The following is a 21,429-nucleotide window of genomic DNA, read 5'->3' as shown; positions in this document are numbered from 1 at the left end:
GCAGAATGGATTATCTGGGGGATTCCCTCTATCGGAGATCACTAGAATTCAGCACCATGTGAAACATTTCTTCCGATGACATGTGCGGTGCAGGTACAAGACAGCATGTATAATGTATGTTATATATTTATAGCTATGGGTTGAATACTTTTATAATGAAAATGGATACTTTTTTTTGTTTGAAAACAATGAAAAGCAAACGAGACGTTTTCGACTGTTGATAACACATTAGAGAGCGACAGTGACTCACGGGGATTCCTCGCGTCTTGGAAGTCTAGCGGGAGATAGCGCGTGCATTTTGGCGCTTTTCTATATTTTATTTTCGAGATCTATACATTGTTGTTGTTTCTTTGTTGTAAAGAAATGTGAAAAAAAAACATTTAAACAAAATTCCACGAAAAGACTAAAGAGACAAAATGCCAAATAAGGGAGTTTGTTTTGTTTGTGGCAGTTTAGGTGGAGAGTTTTCCTTGCAGATCAAGGCTCTTAACAAAGGACCACATTTTCCCTTTTTGGAGCACCACGACCCTCCAAAGGGGTCACGCCTGCCCGGCCCCGATGGTATTGTTGACAGTTGTAGGGTCTGCTTCTCGTTTCTCACACAACAATGGGAAGCCTATGAAAGAAATAAAACTCCAGCAGTTAAAAGACTTTACTGGTTGAAGCGATCAGACAATGGTCATTTCACAGGAGCCGAAATGAAACTACAGGGGGAATACATGGCCCAGGTTATGGGATTACAGTATCAGACGGGAAACGATACAGGTTATGCTGCGATATCGCCTGTGGAATCGCGTTCCAACTATTCTAGAGATGGATATTCCCATTCGACAGCCAGTATATCTATAAGTGAAGACCCAAGACCGAAATCCAGCGGTGCTGATGGGGCCCTGGATCTTTCATTACCGCCGGTCAAACACGTGGCGGATAAAGTTCAAAACTGTAAAAGCAGGCACAGCGATAAAGATGTCTTTGTGTGTTTTACATGTTCATCGGAGCACTTGAACTCATCCTGTAAGATAATATCATCTGTGAAACATGCTGAAGGAATTCCTTATTTTCCATTTTTAGAAAAACTTAACCCACCTAGAGGGTCTGTACCACTCAGTGAAAAGGGGGTGGCACGAGTCTGCGAACAATGTTTTTTCACTCTTCACCACCAGTGGGTATCCTACGAACAAACTGGCACCCCACCCACCTCTAGAATTTACAGTATTGGAGATGGTTACTGTGGCAGCAGCGCACATCGAAGTGTAGTGAGACACAGTCATGAGAAAAGTAAAAAAGATGTTTCTGAAATTTGTTACTTGTGTGGCCGATCATATGCCGTGGCATTGGTAAAGCCACTGTACACGGTTCCCTCTGTTGACAATAAGCTGCAGATGTATTTTCCATTTGTGAGGGAGTTGCGAAGACCCCAAGGATCACAACCACTCAACCCAGATGGCACAGTTCTCGTTTGCCAAGGCTGTCACAGCAATTTGCAGAGCCAGTGGAATTTATACGAATCAGAAAAAATTTCTTTCCTCCAGCGAAGATATTCCCTTCTGCCAGTGGATGGACCGCTGGCGTCTCATTCTAGAAATCCTGTTTCAGTGATTACCGAAAAGCTCAAGCTACCAAAAGTCATTGAAGAAAGTCAACCGCAACCATCAGCAGATTCGGACGTCAGCATCACTCAACCATTGAACATACACATCAGCAAGAGCCCACTGCCGTCCAGTCAGACCACTGCTCAAGGTCTGCTGGCCATCGCTCGGCCGCTGGTCAAGACGGAGGAACCCGACAGCACCTCATCACAGAACAGCGTGTCATCAACATCGGCTAACCAGAGCGTGAACAGCGCCCTCGCGGCTAAAGTTCTCGAACACCACCGCCAACTGTCCGAGAGCAAGACGGGAAACAGTTCGACGATCCCCCACCCCTTACAGCATGCCGGCGCCATGCCCAAGAGTGTGTGCTTTGTCTGCGGGGAGAACTCGCTCCTCACACAAGCTCAGACCTTATGCTCATACCCGACTCGTCATGACACGAAACTCCCCAACAGCCAGGCTGCACCGTTCTTCCCGTTTCTTGTGAACCGCGATCCGGCTCCGGGGGCCGAACCGATGTCGGACGATGGGACGGTGGTGTCCTGCTCCTACTGCTTCTACAGCCTGCTCAACCAGTGGAGGATGTACGAGGAGTCGAAAGACCCCGATGACCACAAACGCTGGGTGCGGAAGTATGCCGTCGGGGAATTTGTTTGTTATGTCTGCAGCCGGGTGGTTTCGCGTAAGAACCTCAGGAATCTGGAGGTGAAGAAGTTTTCCTTCCTCAAGGACCACCCTGTGCCGAGACAGGCTATCGTCATCAACGACGGTGAGAACGTGGCCGTCTGCCATTCGTGTCACTTCAGTCTGGGACACCAGCTGGCTGAGTACGAGCGACTTGGGCTGCCCTACGAACTCCACAAATACAACTGGATCCAGCAGTCCACGGCAGGCGACGATCCAAACAGGGAGCAGGTAGTTTTCATTATTTTGTCGTCTTTAAAACATATTACATTTAAGGTACATGTACTTATTAGTTCACATCGCATTCACAGGGGACAATATTTCAACTATGGTTCTGTGTTACACTGGTGATTCAAATGTGTTAAAAAACAAACCGATTTTCACTTTCATGACTGATATATGGTACTTTTAATTTTAGAATGTAATTGTTCACCACGCGAACTAGGCATAGCAATACTAGTAGTTATTTACTATCCCAACATTGAATATCACTAGCCATTGGAGTGGGGCTGCCATAATCTAAAAGCTCTGTTATAGATCTAGTCTGATGTTTATGTAGGTAGCTGACAATACCGCTAACCATAAATGTCTCAGTATATGTTTGAGAAAGTTATTAGCCCAAAGTTACATAAACCTTGGATAATGCCCTATGTATTATAGTAATTTATTTGATTGTTTTTACTAGCGTAGACCAAAAATTCATTAGCTGGGATCGAGGATGTAACTAGACGTGATTGTGGTCCTTTAAAATGTTTATAAATATTACTAAAATAAATAAATATATAAGCTTATTATCATTCAGTAAATTGAGGGATGTGTGCACATCATATAACTGAAAATATGTACATCAGGGCTTCTAGATTATGGTAGCCCCACTCCCAATCCCATGGCTAGTGACACACGTTTCAGAGATCGCTACACCATTCTAAAACATTGTATTCAGTATCACATGGCGACTTGCCACACACGTTTCAGAGATCGCTACACCATTCTAAAACATTGTATTCAGTATCACATGGCGACTTGCCACACACGTTTCAGAGATCGCTACACCATTCTAAAACATTGTATTCAGTATCACATGGCGACTTGCCACACAAGTTTCAGAGATCACTACACCATTCTAAAACATTAATTGGTAGTTACTAAGTTCAGCTGATCACCAAACTGTCTCTTTAGAATCTAAATTTTAAAAACGTTAAAATTATCCTTGGTATTATGTCGCAATTTGCTGCGCACATTTCAGAGATGGTTACACGATTCTAAAACATTAAATAGTATATATATTAATCACCAACTGTAGCTAATATTTTTTTTTTACTGATGATGTCCTGCCATGCTCTCGTTTAATTTTGTTTGTTTGTGATATGATTATTTAAAAAAGAAAAAGATACCCACTGATAGATATGGTTTTTAACAGGTGGATTGTGTGAATATATATGTTTCATTACTGTAATGAACACAATCTCATTAAAGAATTTAAAATAGCATTTAAATTGTTTTTAACATTTGGGGTATATTGTATTAACTACATACATGTACAGTACATATAGTGATGTTCCAGTGAATTGGGTTAAACCAAGCATTGCTCCAAGTGTAAGTATCTGTACCATTGCTCCAAGTGTAAGTATCTGTACCACTTGTCCAAGTGTAAGTATCTGTACCATTTGTCCAAGTGTAAGTATCTGTACCACTTGTCCAAGTGTAAATATCTACCATTGCTCCAAGTGTAAGTATCTGTACCATTGCTCCAAGTGTAAATATCTACCATTGCTCCAAGTGTAAATATCTACCATTGCTCCAAGTGTAAATATCTACCATTGCTCCAAGTATAAATATCTACCATTGCTCCAAGTGTAAGTATCTGTACCATTGCTCCAAGTGTAAGTATCTGTACCATTTGTCCAAGTGTAAGTATCTGTACCATTTGTCCAAGTGTAAGTATCTGTACCATTTGTCCAAGTGTAAGTATCTGTACCATTTGTCCAAGTGTAAGTATCTGTACCATTTGTCCAAGTGTAAGTATCTGTACCATTTGTCCAAGTGTAAGTATCTGTACCATTTGTCCAAGTGTAAGTATCTGTACCATTTGTCCAAGTGTAAGTATCTACCATTTGTCCAAGTGTAAGTATCTACCATTTGTCCAAGTGTAAGTATCTACCATTGCTCCAAGTGTAAGTATCTGTACCATTTGTCCAAGTGTAAGTATCTACCATTGCTCCAAGTGTAAGTATCTGTACCACTTGTCCAAGTGTAAGTATCTGTACCATTTGTCCAAGTGTAAGTATCTGTACCATTTGTCCAAGTGTAAGTATATGTACCATTTGTCCAAGTGTAAGTATCTGTACCATTTGTCCAAGTGTAAGTATCTACCATTGCTCCAAGTGTAAGTATCTGTACCATTTGTCCAAGTGTAAGTATCTGTACCATTTGTCCAAGTGTAAGTATCTGTACCATTTGTCCAAGTGTAAGTATCTGTACCATTTGTCCAAGTGTAAATATCTACCATTGCTCCAAGTGTAAGTATCTGTACCATTTGTTCAAGTGTACGTATATGTACCATTTGTCCAAGTGTAAGTATCTACCATTTGTCCAAGTGTAAGTATCTACCATTGCTCCAAGTGTAAGTATCTGTACCATTTGTCCAAGTGTAAGTATCTGTACCATTTGTCCAAGTGTAAGTATCTGTACCATTTGTCCAAGTGTAAGTATCTGTACCATTTGTCCAAGTGTAAGTATCTGTACCATTTGTCCAAGTGTAAATATCTACCATTGCTCCAAGTGTAAGTATCTACCATTTGTCCAAGTGTAAGTATCTGTACCATTTGTCCAAGTGTAAGTATCTACCATTTGTCCAAGTGTAAGTATCTACCATTGCTCCAAGTGTAAGTATCTGTACCATTTGTCCAAGTGTAAGTATCTGTACCATTTGTCCAAGTGTAAGTATCTGTACCATTTGTCCAAGTGTAAGTATCTGTACCATTTGTCCAAGTGTAAGTATCTGTACCATTTGTCCAAGTGTAAGTATCTGTACCATTGCTCCAAGTGTAAGTATCTGTACCATTTGTCCAAGTGTAAATATCTGTACCATTTGTCCAAGTGTAAATATCTACCATTGCTCCAAGTGTAAGTATCTGTACCATTTGTCCAAGTGTAAGTATCTGTACCATTTGTCCAAGTGTAAATATCTGTACCATTTGTCCAAGTGTAAATATCTACCATTGCTCCAAGTGTAAGTATCTGTACCATTTGTCCAAGTGTAAATATCTACCATTGCTCCAAGTGTAAGTATCTGTACCATTGCTCCAAGTGTAAGTATCTGTACCATTTGTCCAAGTGTAAGTATCTGTACCATTGCTCCAAGTGTAAGTATCTGTACCATTTGTCCAAGTGTAAGTATATTTGCTCCAAGTGTAAGTATCTGTACCATTTGTCCAAGTTTGTCCAAGTGTAAATATCTACCATTGCTCCAAGTGTAAGTATCTGTACCATTTGTCCAAGTGTAAGTATCCAAGTGTAAGTATCTGTACCATTTGTCCAAGTGTAAATATCTGTACCATTTGTCCAAGTGTAAATATCTACCATTGCTCCAAGTGTAAGTATCTGTACCATTTGTCCAAGTGTAAATATCTACCATTGCTCCAAGTGTAAGTATCTGTACCATTGCTCCAAGTGTAAGTATCTGTACCATTTGTCCAAGTGTAAATATCTGTACCATTGCTCCAAGTGTAAGTATCTGTACCATTGCTCCAAGTGTAAGTATCTGTACCATTGCTCCAAGTGTAAGTATCTGTACCATTTGTCCAAGTGTAAGTATCTGTACCATTTGTCCAAGTGTAAATATCTACCATTGCTCCAAGTGTAAGTATCTGTACCATTGCTCCAAGTGTAAGTATCTGTACCATTTGTCCAAGTGTAAGTATCTGTACCATTTGTCCAAGTGTAAGTATCTGTACCATTTGTCCAAGTGTAAGTATCTGTACCATTTGTCCAAGTGTACGTATCTGTACCATTTGTCCAAGTGTATGTATCTACCATTTGTCCAAGTGTACTTATACCATTGCTCCAAGTGTAAGTATCTGTATTATTGCTCCAAGTGTAAGTATCTGTACCATTTGTCCAAGTGTAAGTATCTGTACCATTTGTCCAAGTGTACGTATCTGTACCATTTGTCCAAGTGTAAGTATCTACCATTTGTCCAAGTGTAAGTATCTGTACCATTTGTCCAAGTGTAAGTATCTGTACCATTTGTCCAAGTGTAAGTATCTGTACCATTTGTCCAAGTGTAAGTATCTGTACCATTTGTCCAAGTGTAAGTATCTACCATTGCTCCAAGTGTAAGTATCTGTACTATTGCTCCAAGTGTAAGTATCTGTACCATTGCTCCAAGTGTAAGTATCTGTACTATTGCTCCAAGTGTAAGTATCTGTACCATTGCTCCAAGTGTAAGTATCTGTACCATTGCTCCAAGTGTAAGTATCTGTACTATTGCTCCAAGTGTAAGTATCTGTACTATTGCTCCAAGTGTAAGTATCTGTACCATTGCTCCAAGTGTAAGTATCTGTACCATTGCTCCAAGTGTAAGTATCTGTACCATTGCTCCAAGTGTAAGTATCTGTACTATTGCTCCAAGTGTAAGTATCTGTACCATTTGCTCCAAGTGTAAGTATCTGTACCATTGCTCCAAGTGTAAGTATCTGTACCATTTGTCCAAGTGTAAGTATCTGTACCATTGCTCCAAGTGTAAGTATCTGTACCATTTGTCCAAGTGTAAGTATCTGTACCATTTGTCCAAGTGTAAGTATCTACCATTGCTCCAAGTGTAAGTATCTGTACCATTTGTCCAAGTGTAAGTATCTGTACCATTTGTCCAAGTGTACGTATTTGTACCATTTGTCCAAGTGTAAATATCTACCATTGCTCCAAGTGTAAGTATCTGTACTATTGCTCCAAGTGTAAGTATCTGTACCATTTGTCCAAGTGTAAGTATCTGTACCATTGTCCAAGTGTAAGTATCTGTACCATTTGTCCAAGTGTAAGTATCGTACCATTTGTACCCATTTGTCCAAGTGTAAGTATCTACCATTGCTCCAAGTGTAAGTATCTGTACCATTGCTCCAAGTGTAAGTATCTGTACCACTTGTCCAAGTGTAAGTATCTGTACCATTTGTCCAAGTGTAAGTATCTGTACCATTTGTCCAAGTGTAAGTATCTGTACCATTGCTCCAAGTGTAAGTATCTGTACCATTGTCCAAGTGTAAGTATCTGTACCATTGCTCCAAGTGTAAGTATCTGTACCACTTGTCCAAGTGTAAGTATCTACCATTGCTCCAAGTGTAAGTATCTGTACCACTTGTCCAAGTGTAAGTATCTGTACCACTTGCTCCAAGTGTAAGTATCTGTACCATTGCTCCAAGTGTAAGTATCTGTACCATTGCTCCAAGTGTAAGTATCTGTACCATTGCTCCAAGTGTAAGTATCTGTACCATTTGTCCAAGTGTAAGTATCTGTACCATTTGTCCAAGTGTAAGTATCTGTACTATTGCTCCAAGTGTAAGTATCTGTACCATTTGTCCAAGTGTAAGTATCTGTACCATTTGTCCAAGTGTAAGTATCTGTACCATTTGTCCAAGTGTAAGTATCTGTACCATTTGTCCAAGTGTAAGTATCTGTACCATTTGTCCAAGTGTAAGTATCTGTACCACTTGTCCAAGCCTTGAAATTAAGTTTTTCTAGTGGGAAGCAATCTGAGGCCACTGAAATTCAGAGCTCGACCTTAGTTGTAGCCTGGGGTATTTTGGCTACTGATTTCTCACTTGGGCTACCAGATGTCTAAACACAGTAGTCTGTCAGGCTACTAGATCTTTTTGGTGCATCCAGTTACTACGCAATGAACAAGATGCTTAACACCTAAAACAACATGTTTTAATAAAAATAGATGATTTTGCTTTTATGGGGATACCAATTTTTACTGAGGGCTACTGGATTTCATAACCTGGTAGCCCAGGGACTACCACTGAAAAATGTTACGGTCAAGGCCTGAAATTGTGAGAGCAGTAGAACTTCTGTTCTCAGTTCGCTTGTGTAAGCCTAGTTTTGTGTAACCCATTAAAAGTTGTGTTCACACATTAATAATTAAGGACATCATTTATATGGTCTTGAAGGGTTATGCAAAAATGAAATAGGTTACCTGAATTTGTTTTGGCATTAAGTATTCATAAATGGTTGATGCCAGTTTTCAATTATCTGAGTGTACATGTATGTTTTTTAAAGACAAACATGATATAAAACTATTAAAATCTTATTATTAGCATACATCAGGATGCGAACTGAAGAATGGTCAACCGATGGCAATTAAAAAATAATTTAAGTGACTTTTGCAGCAGATAAACATGACTAAAAGGATATTTTGATGTATGAAGTCATCCAGGGGCTTTAGAGACATTGGTGTATTTTATCCAATGGCACAAAAGTTTCGTTGATGTCTCTGACCTATGACAGTTTATATCTCAATGACTGCAATTACAATTTGAGCCCTCGTACATACAAGTATATTATCACTCCTGAACATGAGGAACCCTGGGTACATACGTGTATACATCTGGAATATTGTCTAAAATAAGATGAAAAGAAATAGCTGCTTGTAAAATTGATCATTGATCAGATAGCATATTGTGCATTTTGAGTGTCAGTTCAGTTGGTCTTGTCAGTTTTGAGCTTCATGATCATGGATATGTTTCAATCTGATATCTTTACTCAGAACTACAAGAGGACAGTTTTTCAAAATGTTAGGTAACTGAAAGTCCATTCATACTATTTTTATCTACCTGTAGCTAGTGTAGCTTTAACCACCGAGAAGGCGGTTACCTAACTTTGTGTAACGTATGAGTTGCAGAGCCATGATGTTTTTGTACCATACATGTACCAAAATTCTAAATGTATTTTCTTCAACCTGATTATGCAGTAAGCTTCTTCTTCTTCTGCGTTCAAGCTATAGTTGATCATGTTTTAGATTTAGAGTCCGGTTGTGGTGATAAAAAACGCTGTCTCTATCAAGTCTTCTTTGGAACCCCAAAGCTTGACAGCCAGTGTTGCTCCGTTCGGCCAGTGCTTTATCCTGGCTTCATTGTAGAGGAGGCAGAATTGTAGGATGTGCTCTGGGGACTGTGGTCCTGTTTGACATGGACATTCATCAGTGTCTGCCAGTTTCAGGCGGTACATATGGGATCTGAGATGGCAGTGATCAGTTCTTAGGGGTGTTTTTCAATTTGACTAAGTTTGCAGCTGATTTAAGTGTCCGAAACTCAGTCTAGAATAATCTTGGAATAGGTACTGTAATCGTATACATGTACTTTTGTAATATACATGTATCTGAATGCAGAAACAACAGATCCTTAAGTTTGCAACATTTAATTCTCAAACACAGTGGTTCCCTACCTAATTGATTGTTCGTTCGCTTGAACTCATGATTGATTGATGGTTCGCTTGAATTTAAAGTTGTGTAACCAACCTGCAAACAGAACACCAGTTTAAGATCTGAGGAAAACTGGTTAAGGACAACACTATCGAATTCTGTGTTAAACTGATATGGGCTGACCCTTGTTGTAGCTTGGCAGATGCAAGAATCGACTATTGTGCCTTTTTTTCTTTTTTTTAAAGTAAAGTTTAGTACATTCTGTACAGGTGCATATGCAGGTTTTTGTACATACTGAATTAAAACGTTTTTAAAGGGACTGTCCTGAGTTTGCTGCCGTTGTGAAATGTTTCTGACAGAAACTTTTTAACAACTAAAATTTCTCATTAAATACAGTACATGTTCGTTTAGAAAGTTTGTTTTGTTTAATAACACCACTAGAGCACATTGATTAATTAATCCTCAGCTATTGAATGTCAAAAATTTGGTTATTCTGACTCATTGTCATCGGAAGAATCCCGCAACATTTTTTCCTAATGCAGAAAGGGGTCTTTTATATGCATTTTCCCACAGACAGGATAGCACATATCACGGTCTTTGTCCAGTTGTGGTGTACTGGTTGGAACAAGTGTTCGTTTAGAATTACCAGTATCTGTATATGTTCAATGTTTCTGGTCATCCTCATTCTTCCTCTCTCTCTCTCTCTCTCTCTCTCTCTCTCTCTCTCTCTCTCTCTCTCTCTCTCTCTCTCTCTCTCTCTCTCTCTCTCTCTCTCTCTCTCAAACCTGTTACATTTTCCCATTAGCAGCAAGGGATCTTTTATATGAACCATCCCACTGACAGGAAAGCACATACCACAACCTTTGTCCAGTTGTGGTGTACTGGTTGGAACAGAATTTTTTTTCAGTCAGTTGAATGGATCGACCAAAGTGGTTTGAACTCAGGCGAGCACTCAACCGACTGAGCTAAATCCCGCAAACTGGTGACGGTGTTTTTAAATTCTTGAGTACCTGTGAGATGGGGAGTAACTTGTATTAAAACGTTTCATGCAGGCAACACCCTACTTCACTTGATTAGCTGGCATTCAGAAAGTTACATGCATGAATCCACCCTGTTGTGCCATAATTATAGGCTTGCTATTTCTGACTTCCAGCATTGTAGTTAACCTGTGTGTCTAAGCTGGGACTCTAACCCAAGCATAGCGTAATACAGTTACAGTCATGCAAGACGTTTTTATGGCTGACCTTAAATTTAAACATGACATGGGAGCGGGATATAGTCTAGTGGTAAAGCACTTGCTTGATACTGGTCGGTCTCGGATCCATCCACACATCAGTGGGCTCATTTGGCCATTTCTCATTCCAGCCTGTGCACCATGAGTGGTATATCAAAGGCTGTGGTATGTGCTATCCTGTCTGTGGGATGGTGCATATAAAAGATCCCTTGTAACTAATGGAAAAATTTAGCAGGCTTCTTCTCTAAGACTATATGTAAAAATTACCAAATGTTTGACATCCAATAGCCAATGATTAATACATCAGTGTGCTCTAGTGGTGTTGATAAACAAAACAAACAGTAAAAAAAATTATACATGTGATGACGAATAAGTTCACTTGGCTTCACTACAGTATTTCCGACAGGAAAGAAAAGTGATCACTCCCACTCCTCTCCACATTGAGTTAACAGGCCAAGAAATTAAGTTTTAGGTGAGCAGGAAAGTGATTGTCTCTCAATACAATTTTACAATTTTAATACATTTTATCTGAAACTTCGTGTTATTTTCAACACACCTTGATTGTGCTCAGTTCTAAATCTGCTTCAGGTTTACAGTGAATTACAAGTAGTGTCATATACTATTGACTTTATTTCAGATTTAATTTGCATTTGTCAATTTTGTTAAAACTGAAATCTCAAGGATATTTTAAACATAAGCCACATATCAATTACATTGGTTTTGTGAAAAATGTAGTTCATACCTTGTTTTGCTAATCAACTTTAAATTGTGGGATTTTAAAAATTATTATCATTTTTTATACATGTATGATGTTGAGACTAATTTATACGGAACTCACACTGGGAAAAATGTAGTTAGTATTTTTTAAATATGTAGAGTATTTCCTTGAACATGATTTAAAAAGGGCTAATTAATTGTTTTAATTATTAATTCTCATAAATGTTATAGCCACTTAGTATTAAAACAGCAATTTTGGCTAATTTGGCAATGGACAAGGTAAGCACTATTTATACACACACACATGTATTTTTACAGACGTTGAGCACTACGAAGATAGACATACACTTTACGTGTAATTCAAACATGTATCTTTATCGGTGATTCATTGTTAAGAATTAACTTGAACAGATCCTGCAGAATTGTGGCTGCATTGTGACTTGTGCCCAGTAGCCTATACACGTCTGTTTTATGATTGGCTCATGGAAGCAGATGGGTCGTTTGGGGATCCCAGGCCATTACCAGCAATCAATTTCTTCAGAGGAACCAGTTTAAGCTGGATCTGCCCCACTATTTCTGGCCTCTCATTGTGAAAACGATCTCTTTCTCTTTCTCTCTCTCTCTGTCTGTTTCTTTTGTGTGGCACCCAGCTGAAACAGTCATTTCTGTTTTCCACAATGATGTAGCTCAGAGCTAAACTGTTGGCTGGAATTGTCATTAATCACAGGATACGTTCACCTCTAAAAGTTCGGGGTTGGGGTTGGGGGTGGCCTGTCTCAACCAGCATATGCGGATGATATAGGGAGGGGATTGGGGCATCTGCACCCCTACCCCAACCCCCACCATATGCTGGAGGAAATTGTTGAATTTAGGCAAAGACTATGGAGTAAAAATGAACTGGCTTGAAAGCATTTCACCATTATTTCCATCATTTAATAACTCAATGTTGGTTGTAATTTGTTTTAAAATATGTAGTGATTTGTTTGCAACCCTATATACAGGCTATTTCTCACTCCAGCCAGTGCACCACAACTGGTATATCAAAGGCCGTGGTATGTGCTATCCTGTATGGGATGGTGCATATAGAAGATCCCTTGCTGTTAATCGAAAAGAGTAGTCCATGAAGTGGCGACAGCGGGTTTCCTCCCTCAATATCTGTGGTCCTTAACCATATGTCCGACACCATATAACTGTAAATAAAATATGTTGAGTGTGTCGTTAAATAAAACATTTCCTTCCTTCCCTATATACATGTAACTGTTTAGTAGTAATGCTAATAATATGAATATAAATGTTTTAAATCAGATTCAAGCATTTACCTTTGATTGAGGCAAAAATCAGCCTCCCCTCCCCCTACAAAAACGGGAGACCGTACACCTATGCTAATCAGTGTCCTACGACAGGTATATTAAAGGCTATGGTATATACTGTCCCGTTCACGGAAAAGTCCTACATGTATACATGTAAAAGATCCTTTGCAGGTTTCTTCTCTTTTTGTTTATGGACAAGATATCAAATTAACATGTTGTCAAACAAATATTCCTTTCCTCTCTCTCGTTTTGGCCAAAGTTGTAAATAGCCGTGTGTTTAGACACTAACTAACTAGTATATAATGTGCCACGGTGTCATTAGACACTTATTCCCAAAATGTTTTTGTCACAATACATATGTTCCGTAGGTTGCCGACACAAAATCTGGTACTTCTATGTTGTGGTTTGACGTACATCAAATAATTATAGAGTAAATAGAGAATAACTAGTTAATGATATCGGTAATTGGCTTTATCCTGTGATGGTAAGAATGGGAAATTCTGCGACACTTAGCCAAGCGAAATTTACATTTGACCTGAACAAGATAAAGCCGATATCCGACGTCATTAACTAGTTATTATCTTTATCTTGCAGATCATAAAAATTAAGGGGAAAAACTATTATTTCTGTTATTTGAGTCGCATTGGACGATGACCTAGAGGTCAGACGAGTAATTTTGTAATGTAGCTATGTTTAAAGTGATATCCTGCTACTATACCTATATGACTTTGCTTCATCTGTCCTCATAATCTGTCAATAGAAACGGTGGTTACAGGATAACTGCACATCTGATTGGTAGTAATATTATTTGATCATGTTTTTAACGGAGCTTAAGTTTTGGCTAAAACATTAAGTGTAGTAATTGGGGACATTCTGTTTGCAGATCAAGTGAAGCCGACACCATGTAACGGACACTACCACATTTTACTAATAAAAGACCATTATAAGACATCTGCGTTTTGCAAACTGTCTTCGTTACTGTCATCAATTATAGCGCAAATTGTGCATTATGTTTAATATACATGACCTAACACCCAACATCGCATCATTTAGACATGTTAACCAAAGTCACAAATGTCATATAAAATGAAATTTAACATGTGGTGTAATCTCGAAAAACAATTAATTGTTCAATAGATTTAAGTTTATCAGTATAATTTATTTTTATCATATGAGGCCTTTAATTTAACAGTAAGATATTTTCAGGTACTTGTACATCTGGATAGTCTTATTTAAGTAAATATATATATGCTGATGTATAAAAGCACTCCTGTTTAACAGGCAGGGTTTCTGTTGGAGGGTAAAACGGGTATGGTGCCGTATCCAAATTTTGGCAGATTTAATTTTTTTAAGTTAACCTTTTGACATAGTTAATTATTCTTATCATTACTGTATGCTTTTCTTAACCCTAACCCTAAACTTAACCCATTTTCTTTCTTGGGGAGGAAGCCCTTCATACCCTCTGTTGACTGTGATTGCATTCAATTCCATAGTGCCATACCCAAAACTTTCTTACTGGCAGAAACACTGACATGCTGTACAATTATTAGTGCTATATTTTTGTCACTTCAAGTGAATTTGTTTTTGTTGACAGGAGGACTGTATCAGTGAGGCGAGAGCCAAGTTCGCTGATATGGATGATGACAGCAACTCATGCATGCCCGATGTAGCCAAAACGATGGATATTTCAAGTGAGTGTTTTTCTTTGATCAGGGGTAGAAATTTAGAGAGATTTTTTTTTATTGACTGAGGGACTATACCAGCCTAGAAAGGTTACAAGTCTTCACGTGACAAATCAAGGGTCAACCATTGTTGGTAGGAAAATTGTGAATTATAGATGTGAAGATTTGTAGATTGTCCAACCCCCACCCCCACCCCCAAAACCTCCATCTTTAATGTGACTGAATACCATACCTGAATACTATACTAGTAATGAAATCTATACAGAGATATTAAATATGTGTCTGTGAGAGACTGTTATGTCTGTGTCCGGTACCAACCACGGTACATTTTGTTTTCAAAATCTTGATTAGTGATATTTCTAGTCAATTAGCCAAATGCTTTGTGACGTGATTCTGAATATTGAGTTAAAAGCGATTCATGTACGATCATAAACACTCAAGTTGTAATATAAAAGTCTAACTAGAAACGAGTACATTTAAAAAGTTTTATTACAGCATGCTACAATTGATTTTTATGTATGGCATATGATAACAGTTTCATTTGCAAAACAAGTAATGCTGAATGCACATTAAAACTGGAAAAAAATGGTGTCGCTTACCAAAATGTTGTCATTGTATAATTGTTTGTCACACAGAGAGGAAATGTTATCACTATGTTCTCTCTCACTGCGGTGTAATAAATGTAATTATTCAGTCTTCGCCGGGAAGTCTACGTATGCCATACGTAATTATTCAGTCTTCGCCGGGAAGTCTACGTATGCCATACGTAATTATTCAGTCTTTGCCGGGAAGTCTACGTATGCCATACGTAATTATTCAGTCTTCGCCAGGAAGTCTACGTATGCCATACGTAATCATTCAGTCTTCGCCAGGAAGTCTACGTATGCCATACGTAATCATTCAGTCTTCGCCAGGAAGTCTACGTATGCCATACGTAATCATTCAGTCTTCGCCAGGAAGTCTACGTATGCCATACGTAATCATTCAGTCTTCGCCAGGAAGTCTACGTATGCCATACGTAATCATTCAGTCTTCGCCAGGAAGTCTACGTATGCCATACGTAATCATTCAGTCTTCGCCAGGAAGTCTACATATGCCATACGTAATCATTCAGTCTTCGCCAGGAAGTCTACATATGCCATACGTAATCATTCAGTCTTCGCCAGGAAGTCTACATATGCCATACGTAATCATTCAGTCTTCGCCAGGAAGTCTACATATGCCATACGTAATCATTCAGTCTTCGCCAGGAAGTCTACATATGCCATACGTAATCATTCAGTCTTCGCCAGGAAGTCTACATATGCCATACGTAATCATTCAGTCTTCGCCAGGAAGTCTACATATGCCATACGTAATCATTCAGTCTTCGCCAGGAAGTCTACATATGCCATACGTAATCATTCAGTCTTCGCCAGGAAGTCTACATATGCCATATGTAATTATTCAGTCTCAGGGTGAGACGTAGCCCAGTGGTACAGCAATCGCTCTGTGCACGGTCGGTGGCCCCATTGGGCTATTTCTCGTTCCAGCTAGTGCACCATGACTGGTATATCAAAAGCTGTGGTATGTACTACCCTGTCTGTGGGATGGTGCATATAAAAGATCCCTTGCTGCTAATCAAAAAGAGTAGCCCATGAAATGACGACAGAAGGTTTCCTCTCTCAATATCTGTGTGGTCTTTAACCATATGTCTGACGCCATATAACCGTAAATACAATGTGTTGAGAGCGTCGTTAAATAAAACATTTCTTTCTTTCTTTTTTTATTGAGTCTCCCACTCCCCTTCATATTTGTTTGAAAATATTTAGGAGAGAACCAAATTGATTGTCTTGCAATAAACATTTTAAATAAATTTTATTTTGAAACTTCAAGTGATTGCCCAACTACACCTGGCGCCATATCAGGAGAGTGGTCTTGAGCTCACCTTCAGTTTACTCATGGCGAACACTGATTACTGGAACATACCATAGAACTAGACTGATCTTTAACATTTTATTCATCCACAGTAACTTTTACTTCATCTGACAGGGTTTCTACCAGAGGGTAAAACGGGTATGGCGCCATACCCAAACAAATTTGCAAAGTTTTCTTTTGAAGTTAATCTTTAGACAAAATTAATTACTCTTTATATCATTACTGTATGATTTTCTTCACCCTAACCCTAAACATAACCCATTTTCTTTGTGGGAGGAGGCCCCCAACCTATACCCCCTGCTGACTGGTTGCATTCTATTCCATAGCGCCATAACCAAAAATGTCTCTGGCAGAAACACTACCTGAGCGAGGGGTTGGGTGTTACTTTCTACCCCTGTTCATCTCTCACTTTGTGTCACTGCATGTTTATTACAGGATTGTCCATGTACTGGATCATAATGGTGGCACATTCAAACAAAGATTGTTGCATTTTGTCTGTATCTACATGGTTTAACAATGAGTATAAAGATAGTGGTCTAACAACTGACGTAACTTAATCATAATGGTGGCACATTCAAACAAAGATTGTTGTATTTTGTCTATATCTACAGGGTTTAACAATGAGTGTAAACTGGGGGTCTAACAACTGACATAACTTAAACATAATGGTGGCACATTCAAACAAAGATTGTTGCATTTTGTCTATATCTACATGGTTTAACAATGAGTATAAAGATAGTGGTCTAACAACTGACGTAACTTAATCATAATGGTGGCACATTCAAACAAAGATTGTTGTATTTTGTCTATATCTACAGGGTTTAACAATGACTGTAAACACAGGAGTCTAACAACTGACGTAACTTAATCATAATGGTGGCACATTCAAACAAAGATTGTTGCATTTTGTCTATATCTACAGGGTTTAACAATGAGTGTAAACTGGGGGTCTAACAACTGACATAACTTAAACATAATGGTGGCACATTCAAACAAAGATTGTTGTATTTTGTCTATATCTACAGGGTTTAACAATGAGTGTAAACTGGGGGTCTAACAACTGACATAACTTAAACATAATGGTGGCACATTCAAACAAAGATTGTTGTATTTTGTCTATATCTACAGGGTTTAACAATGAGTAAACATAGGGGTCTAACAACTGACGTAACTTAATCATAATGGTGGCACATTCAAACAAAGATTGTTGTATTTTGTCTATATCTACAGGGTTTAACAATGACTGTAAACACAGGAGTCTAACAACTGACGTAACTTAATCATAATGGTGGCACATTCAAACAAAGATTGTTGCATTTTGTCTATATCTACAGGGTTTAACAATGACTGTAAACACAGGAGTCTAACAACTGACGTAACTTAATCATAATGGTGGCACATTCAAACAAAGATTGTTGCATTTTGTCTATATCTACAGGGTTTAACAATGACTGTAAACACAGGAGTCTAACAACTGACGTAACTTAATCATAATGGTGGCACATTCAAACAAAGATTGTTGTATTTTGTCTATATCTACAGGGTTTAACAATGACTGTAAACACAGGAGTCTAACAACTGACGTAACTTAATCATAATGGTGGCACATTCAAACAAAGATTGTTGTATTTTGTCTATATCTACAGGGTTTAACAATGACTGTAAACACAGGAGTCTAACAACTGACGTAACTTAATCATAATGATGGCACATTCAAACAAAGATTGTTGTATTTTGTCTATATCTACATGGTTTAACAATGAGTGTAAACTGGGGGTCTAACAACTGACGTAACTTAATCATAATGGTGGCACATTCAAACAAAGATTGTTGTATTTTGTCTATATCTACAGGGTTTAACAATGAGTAAACATAGGGGTCTAACAACTGACGTAACTTAATCATAATGGTGGCACTTTCAAACAAAGATTGTTGCATTTTGTCTATATCTACAGGGTTTAACAATGACTGTAAACACAGGAGTCTAACAACTGACGTAACTTAATCATAATGGTGGCACATTCAAACAAAGATTGTTGCATTTTGTCTATATCTACAGGGTTTAGCAATGACTGTAAACACAGGAGTCAAACAACTGACGTAACTTAATCATAATGGTGGCACATTCAAACAAAGATTGTTGCATTTTGTCTATATCTACAGGGTTTAACAATGAGTGTAAACATAGGGGTCTAACAACTGACGTAACGTAATCAGCCAGATCAGTCTTTAACACAGTTTATTGTAATAAAAAAAGAAAACTACGGATAGTCAGTTTCAGGTTAATTTTTACAGGTCCGTGAGACTAATTGGATGCACATATAAAACCCCTATACTTAAGAAAATGTCCATGGCAAAAAAAAACATGCCATTGAAAAAAAAACCCACCTGAATATCGAAGGCAAGAAAGTGTTGTGGTGAATTAAAAACTCCACAGCTATATCCATGGCTCTGCTGATTGCTGTGAACAATTGCAGGGCTGCATATATTGGGGTCTGGACCTGGAAATCATTGCATCCCTGCATTTTTTGTGTACAGTGGGTTCCAATTGCATGCAAGCACATTTGTCTAGTTGTTGTTAAGTATTAAAAATGGCAAAACTATTTATGAATTATATGCAGGCAGTGAAGATACCTGTTGATAATGATTTTGTTAGTATTAAAACGTTTTTTACTTCTGTTTGTGTATTGCAGTAGTCAAAAAATACATTTATGAGATGAGGTATGAAGATGGCAGTTTTACCATTCAAAATAACTTCAAACAATTCATGTTAAGTGGGTAACAGCAAATATTTTGACAGCTGAACATTACGAAATAATTTGGTTAAAAATCACCTGTACACCACTGACACACTCTGACTAGAGTTTTTGCAGTTTCTAAAACAGACTCAGTTTGTATTGTTCATTGTCATTTTATGAGGCTGGATTTTTTTTCATGGGAGGTAATTTTGTTAGTCTTCCATTTTGTTTTCTACAAGATTTGTCCACATGAGTCACAGTTTGTACAGCACTGTTACACATGAATACAGATTTGTAAAGAGAATTCATGATACAATGAGTTAAATGAATAGACCTGAAAGTGAAAAAATAGTTAAGTTTTGGAAAAGGAATACTTTTTATAAAATAATACTTTTAAAATGCATTAATTAGGAAAACATTTATACGGTAATTGATTCTTGTTGTGGTATCTTATGAAACTTATATATATGCAAAATAATCTTTGTTTGGATATGCTGATAATCTGGGCTCAAATGTGGAAATGTTTTGGGATTTAAAATTATTATTTTTTACATGAGTGGCCATTAAATGTCATTTATTTTGTGAGTTATTTTGAAATGTATGTGACACAAACAAATTAGATTAATTTTTAAACAACAATTTGTGAGATAAATGTTATCTTTTTCTTCAATATTCTCAAAAACTTGTTTCAGCAGTCAGTTTTAGTAGTGTTAGTTTCATTGGATGATTTGACTTTAGCATTTAGGTTATCACCATGGTGCAGCCAATTAGGTATCTTTAATTCAAAATCCAACATCTGTGATATCACCATGTGATACTTCATATCTTGCACGGCGTTCTCTCCGACAGGGATACTCCTGTATAAGATACAGGGGCTTGAACTTAATGTTGTTGGATTGCCATAGTTCAAGGGCAGTTTCTTCCTGTTGGATCAAAATTACTGCTGTTGGTTGAAGAGATAATTTTTAGTTTTTAGTATGTTTATTTGTTGCAACAACCACTGTTTTAAAATTGCTGTGGGTGAGCACTTTTGCTATGGCAAACAGAGCTTGAACTTAAGAATTTACCAAAGCATTTTTGTTTAACGGCCCACCAATGGCAATTTTTAGCCTCCCTATGGCAAATGGTTTTTTTAAACTGACTTGCAGCAAATAAACTTATCTGAAAGGTTATTTTGATGTATGAAGTCTATCTCAAATGTATAAAATTGTATAGATACGTTTTGCCGATGCTTTACCGATAGGAGTTATTTTTGTTCTGCACACAAAAGTGCCATTGGTAACGCCCTTGACCCACAGCAATTTATATCACAACCATGGTAATTGAGTTGCCGTTATTAAGTTTGAGCACTGGGCACCAACTTTTTAAAATTGCTATAGGTAACAGATTATTGAAGTTGAGCCCTGAAGAAATGGCGATCCTACATGACTGGAGTGTATTTAACAAGTTGTTGTTTGTATTTTCATCAGTAATATCTTCTTTCATCTTTGTTAATTTGTCATGCCTAATGTCAGCTTAGATTAAGGCTTTACTTGCTGTACGAACATTTGAACTGTGTGGAAAGTGGTAAAATCTGTGTTTATTTAAATCTTTGTTATGACAAGTCTGTAAAACCCTGCGCATGCACACTGAGGCAGTTAGTTCCTGGAGATATTTCAAACGTTGGAAACTCAAGCTGCAGGGAGGTGGAGTGAAAAATTATAACAGGTTTAAAATTCACCAATCGTTTGTTGGCACCAGTCGGGAACATCTCATACCTACATGTAACGGTGCTTCATGTCTCATCAACAAATGGCTTTCCCTCAAGTCGGTCACAACACAGTACTGTGGGGGTTAACACTTAAAGGGACTGTCTTCAATTGGCTGCCATTGTAAGTTGGACACAGCAACAAACTCCTTGGATATACCGTCAGGGCTAGCTCGGGCACGCGACAAATTTCACAGTAGCAAATTTTAAACACAAGTAGCAAATTTTAAACACAATAGGCAAATTTTAAACACAAGTAGCAAATTTTAAACACAATAGGCAAATTTTGTTTCAATTTGGTCAAAGAATTTCAAGTATTAATTAATATTTTGTTACAAAATAACTGAATATATCTATATCTAAATTTGGAAGTTTAATAGATAGTTTGGTGAAA

At 37.9% G+C, this 21,429-nt stretch overlaps 1 protein-coding gene across 1 annotated transcript in view; it reads left to right on the top strand.

Annotated features, from left to right (window-relative positions):
- The window catches only part of LOC121388407 (genetic suppressor element 1-like), a 101,898-nt gene continuing 80,469 nt past the window's right edge, over window positions 1–21,429 (top strand). Inside the window, exons 1-2 of the mRNA XM_041519717.1 lie at window positions 1–2,507; window positions 14,546–14,642. Of these exons, the coding sequence (XP_041375651.1) occupies window positions 417–2,507; window positions 14,546–14,642 (2,188 nt within the window). The 5' untranslated portion in view covers window positions 1–416. The remainder of the gene's footprint in view (window positions 2,508–14,545; window positions 14,643–21,429) is intronic.

The sequence above is a fragment of the Gigantopelta aegis genome, chromosome 14 (assembly GCF_016097555.1).
Source record: "Gigantopelta aegis isolate Gae_Host chromosome 14, Gae_host_genome, whole genome shotgun sequence".
Classification (NCBI taxonomy): Eukaryota; Metazoa; Mollusca; class Gastropoda; order Neomphalida; family Peltospiridae; genus Gigantopelta; species Gigantopelta aegis.
This window is presented reverse-complemented; position numbering and strand designations above follow the sequence as displayed.